Source organism: Coffea arabica, chromosome 1e (assembly GCF_036785885.1).
Source record: "Coffea arabica cultivar ET-39 chromosome 1e, Coffea Arabica ET-39 HiFi, whole genome shotgun sequence".
NCBI classification, from domain to species: domain Eukaryota; kingdom Viridiplantae; phylum Streptophyta; class Magnoliopsida; order Gentianales; family Rubiaceae; genus Coffea; species Coffea arabica.
Window position 1 is genome coordinate 39619409 of NC_092311.1, and position 6000 is coordinate 39625408.

The 6000-nt window shown below is 34.9% G+C and overlaps 1 protein-coding gene across 1 annotated transcript; it reads left to right on the top strand.

The window, feature by feature from the left end:
• Positions 1–672: 672 nt before the first annotated feature.
• LOC140016942 (polyubiquitin 9-like) lies at positions 673–4330 on the top strand. Its single transcript, XM_072071231.1, has 5 exons — positions 673–780; positions 2354–2413; positions 2801–2828; positions 3963–4013; positions 4137–4330. Exons 1-5 carry the CDS (start codon positions 673–675, stop codon positions 4328–4330), a joined length of 441 nt encoding a protein of 146 aa, XP_071927332.1.
• Positions 4331–6000: the final 1670 nt, after the last annotated feature.

Sequence of the window (6000 nt, forward strand, 5' to 3'; positions counted from 1 at the left end):
CTGATTTGTAACTCTATTGAGAGAATTGAGGTAATAAGCTGCCGAAATCTGGAAAGCTTACCTCCCTTCATACCCTCCATCAATGGACAACCTTCTGCACCCCCAGCACTTAAAGTGATCCAAATATCTCTACTTGGTTGGGAGTCATTGAAATGGGACAATCCTTACATGAAGAAGATCCTTCAACCTTTTGTTCGTTATGGTGAATTTTGAGAATAATGTCAAGCTTGACAAATTAGAATTGTACAAAGATTCTTAAGAATATGCCAAGGTCGGAACTCGTATTTATCCAATGTAATTTTTGCCATTAGCGTAGAGTTTGTCATTTAATAAAATTATGATGTGTTTTATTTTTAAAAAAAGGAAAAAAAATTCTTTTACTCGTGATTTTAATCATTTAAGCTTTTCATTGTTATTCTCCATAAGAAAGTGAAAACCATGGAATTTGGGCATATCCATGCCAACAATATATATATTCCACTTACTTTGGGACCATTTCTGCAAGAGTTCCAGAGAACACATTTGAAGATTCACATTACTAAGTCCAAAAGTATAATTAAGGTCAAACATAATTAGTCAGAAGTTTTATTCAAGTCCGGAGAAAGAAATTCCAAACTCACTTCTTTGGAAACATAGTAGTTTGATACTTGATGACGAAGTTGGCAAGTTAAGATGTTGTACACTGTTCGTGATGTTAAAGCAATCGTAGAGAGCATCATTGGCTTCCCTCTTTATGATCTGAGTCTAATTTATGATGGCAAAAAACTTAATGATTCAAAGGTCTGTCACAATATTACAGCAGAATCAACCTTACTGATGTTAGCGCAAAATTTTTTTCAGATATCTGTCGGGTACTACAATTTAATCTTGACGTGCATCAAGATTGTTTGATCAAAGCTATGAAGAACAAGATTTTTGATAGGCTAGGATTCCCAGTTGATTCCCAGATTCTGGAATGTAGAGGAATACCTCTAAACAGTCGTCAGCATTTAGCTAGTTACAACATTCAGAGAAAGTCCATAATTCAACTGTATAATCTTGCCCGTTAATTGAATTACCTAAGAAAGTAACATCTTCTTTGTGCAAGACTGAAAGGTCATTTTTCAAGATTTTACTTATGATGCTAATCTCTACAGTCTTACAGTCTTTTTGCATTTTGGATTACTTTTAACTGTAAAGAAAAATATTGGGGTGTTTTGTTTTTAGTTAATCGTCACCTTGTCTATAGTATCCTACACTATCCTAATCTAAGAGGGAGACACAAGTCACCCAACTGGGTCTAGAGGGGCCGGTAGGGACTGAACCACCACCGGACTAGACAGATGCACTACGCACCCATCTGGATTTTTTTAAGAAACCACTTAATGTGGTAATTGATGGGAGGCAAAGGAGCCTTAAATGGCTTAGTGGTGGCCATTAGCCCAAAGGCTGGTGGTTAAAAAAATTGGGGTGTTGATCATAGCTTTTCATTTCTTCTAATTTTCTTGTGAAACTGTTGGTATTTGTTTTGGAAATGGGCTTCTTATAGCTAAAACAAATTTATTCCTCCTTTAAACTTGTTGCATATGGGGAAAGCCTGACAAAAGAAAACAAATAAAATTACAGATGAAGTATTACCATGCTATGTGACTGAACAAGTCCCTAGTTGTTGGACAAGAAAACAAATAAAATTACAGATGACGATGTCTCTAATGTAATATGTTGTGTTTCTTTTCCTCCAGTGCAATGTAGCTGAATAATTACTTTAGCTTTTTTGTCTAACATAATTCAATTCAATGTGCAAATTCTAAGACAATACCTCTTTACCGGCTCAAGTTGTAGTAGTGTAAAACTTTTTTTTTTTTTTTTGAGATTATTGGTTTGCCTTTTCTTTTCATACATTGGACATTTTTTTCTCCCCCTTTGGGTTTAGCTACACTTTGCACTCAATATTTAAATTAGCAGACCAAGCAATTGTGAGCAATTTTTTGTTATTGTTATTCAGAAGCAATATAAAAAGGATGAAGTCTTTGTAAAAAAATATTTGGGAAGTCCATCGGAAAATCACCAATTTGACAAGAAAAAAGGAAAGATTGAAAGTCATGTACAGGATCTACAGACCAAATAGATGATCAAATAGGTTCGAGGGATGACATCATTTTTATTATTACACATTGTTCCCTTTATCCTCCTGAATTTTACTTGAATTCATGTACTTCAGATTTTTTTTTCTTTTGATTAAATACAAGTGCTAAAAGAATTGGAGCGTCAAAATTCTTAGTTGCAAAGCAAGCAATCCAGGGTGTCACTTTCAAATTTGAATTAAGTAGATTTTCTGAGTACTCTTTTTTTGGCTGTTGTTATTGTTTTGCAGATAAATATATGCTTGCCTGTTATGAAACCGGTTGCTTTGAAAGTGAAGAAATCAGATACAGTTAGAAAAGTGAAAGCAATGTTGAAAGAAAAGAAAAGAATATGTGAATGTCTTCTGGAATTCTTTTCTGCTGGTCATGGGAGGATGATCATAACTGGGCTCAGTTGTGATTCAGCAGAATACTAATCTCCATTTTTTTGTTCAAAATTTGCTGTCAACGAGACTGTTTATCAAGAGAGCATCTGATCAGAGAGTCCTCCAGATTGATGCAGAGGCTTCTGATACCATCCACAATGTTTAATATCAAATGTTTAATTGAGGCCAAAGACGGGATCTGATAGGATGTAATTTGTTGCTAAATTTATAATTATTTTTCTCTTGATTTTAACCAAATATTATTTTAATTAATAGATTCTATCTATATTTGATTAATTGTGTTAATTGTAGGGAGGCGGAGCAAAAAGTGATAAAAGAGGTGATTTTTCAAGAATTACTGTCAAGTCCAGATGATTCGGGAATTTACTACGCATGGGATTTCCTAATTCGAGTCAAATATGGACATCTTTGGTGGAATTTGAAAGACTTTAATTATCTTTGTTAGTTGTAGAGTTGAATTAGAAAACATGAGTTATTATTGTTTTTATTTCCTTTTTTCTAATTAGACAATAGGCCTTTGTTATGAGTAGTAGATATCAAATAGGAAGCAAAAGAATAAGGGAAGTCGGCCGAGTCCCGTTTGATTAGTACTTCTTAGGGAGGAAAAGGGTCAGTCAGCTATATATATTAGCAGACTAGTCACTTAGATTAGGTTTTATCTTTGTTTCGGTTGGCTGCATGTTCCCAACGATGAAGAACTAAATTCTCGTTTTCTAGTCCAAAGTCAACTTGAAGACTCGGTTCCAAACATCTGTGAGATCTAATTATTTTTATTTATTTATTTTATTTATTGGTATTCATATGTTTTCTGATTTAACTTCTTATGATTGTTTTGTTCTTTGAATGTCAAGGGCCCGATATTCGAATTAACTTAATAATCTACCGCCAAATTAACCGATTAAATCTGTAATTGTTTGATTGGTTAATACTAGTGGCGACTAGCGTAATTGGTCCCATGTTAGGAAAACGTATAATCTAATTTAAACAAATCCCCGTAGCGTGTTTATTGATTAAAGTTGGGCTTTTCTAATTCTTAATGCAATCGAGGAATTAAATCCTACGGTCGCACCTAGGGTTATTTCTTGGTTAGGCAAATAGTTAACGGTTGTACCTTGCCTATCAATAAAGTAAGAAAAAATTGGTTGTTTATCGCGTGTATAGCAACTATAACCATTCTATTAACGAGTAATTGAATTACCTTTACATCAATGATCAATTGAATAGACCGTATATAAAAAGTTGCATCTTTGTCTAGAATCGTATCTATTGTTGATTAATTCCTGTTTATTTTTGTGAGTTGTTTTTATTTAGTTAATAGTTATTTTTATATTTTTGTAAAATCCCCCATCTCTGAATTCTAAAAGAAATAAATTATCCCTAGTCCCTGTGGATTCGATACTCGCCTATATATAAAATTTGTATTTTTCTTGAGTATTAAATTATTATTGCACAGGCTCGACACCTATCAGGATCCCTTATGATAAGTTCAGTCTAATTTATTCCGGTAAGCCCCTTGAGGATGATCATGAAACCTTAGCCTCTCTCGATATCCAGGGTGAATCAACTCTTCATATGGTGCTTTGGCCAAGAGATGTATTGCCAATCTCTGTGAAAATGTAAAATGAAGAGTTGTTGAAGAGGGAAGTCAAGTCGTTGTACACTGTTCGCGATGTTAAAGCAATCGTGGAGAGCATCGTTGGCTTCCCTGTGAATGATCAGAGCCTAATGTGTGATGGACAACAACTTGATGATTCAAAGGTCCTATCTTCTTATCATATTGCTGCAGAATCCATCTTAAAGATGTTAGTGCAGAATATTTAGATACTAGCTAATCATAGAATTCGGAGGGATTAGTGACTTTCAAATTATCTGAAGTAGAAGGGCAAGATTTTCCTTTGATTGGGTTTTGATGTCTATGGTTGATACACGAATTCGTGATCCCATCTTTGTGTCAAATGTTCCATTGGGGCCAAACAAAGGGTACATTCACATAACTTTGATTGAAGATGATACTGTAGAACGTTTAGCCTTTCTGGATATTCAAGGGGAAAAATTCTATGACTTGAAATTTCTTGTTGTCACAGAGCAGACAAATCTTCAAGGCGGATAGAATTTATTTGCATAATGGAACTTACATTTTTGCACGTTTTTGGATAATGGAACACAAAACAGATGGACTTTCTTCCTATTTTGCAACCTTTTCTCTTTCATTGTATTTAAATAAAAAAAAATAAAAGAAATATGAGACTCGTTGGCATGTGATCGGGAAATTTTTATGAAACCTAATCATAAGAGTGTATATTAATCAAACAACTCGACTAAGCTCGTGAGTAACTCGATCAAAGATTCGACTTTAATTTAGTGTTGATTGAGTTCAAGTAGGGTTCTTCCTACTTATAAGGAATTTAAGCGAGTACAAATAGGAAAACCAAAACTCAAGTATTCGTCGAGCCTTATCTTGTACAATATGATTTTTTATTATTTATTGTGAAATTACATTTATGAGTAAGATATATAGTTATGAAATTTACCAAAAAAAAAAAAAAAAACCGAGCCAATTCCTATAACTTCATATAGTCAGATTTAGTCGCAAGAGAAAAGAAAATTACAAACAAGCACTATTTTAATTGTAACACGAAATCCAATTTAACACACAAAAGAGGATAAACGAATTATACAACAATATTGAGTAAAGAAAAAAAAATAGTTACAGTCAAGCATAAATCTGGAGCGTGTGCAAAAAATAAAGCCCTCAGTCTTAAAGTTAATTCAGTGTTCTAATGTTCTTGATAAATCAGCGCTGGGCAACGGAGATGTTCCTTCGCTTGCAGATGTTCATAGCAAAACGCAAGAGACCATCTTGCCTATAGCCCCAGAATTCTACCACATCACCTTTCTTAAGATGATTGTCATCAACAAGCTTATTCCACCCGCTGTTGAGAGCCAACTTGTTCACGCTCGGCCAGCTCTTCAAATTCATGTCGAAACAGCGTTGTGAGCAATCCACCACCGTGACCTTAAGAGCCTCATTCTGATTCAGCAGCATCACTTCTGGTTCAGTCAATACTTGCATGATTTCCTCGCGAATTGGAAAGAGAAATCTGCTTTGAGTTGAAGCAACATCGGACGCTTCCAATCTTTTCTCGAGTATCCAACGTGCTCCATGAGGAAGTTCTCGCTCGCGTCGAGGAGGCATTGATGCACGGCTGCTTGAAGCAGTTTCTGTTCCTTGTTCTTGATTCACTAGATGATCGTCATCAGCCAGGCCATCCTCGACCATAACAACGACGTCGATAACCTTTCCGAACAGCTTAATTGTCTTTTTCATCTTCTTTTCCATGTTTTGAATTCGCTGGACGGTGGTAGGGATCAACAATTGATAGTCAGGAAGGATGGGAATCTGATAAACGAATGGGAAAAACAGGAGGAGGACTAATGGTAATAAGAAGCACGAAGTAACGTTTATGGGTTGTTTCTATATATCATGTTGC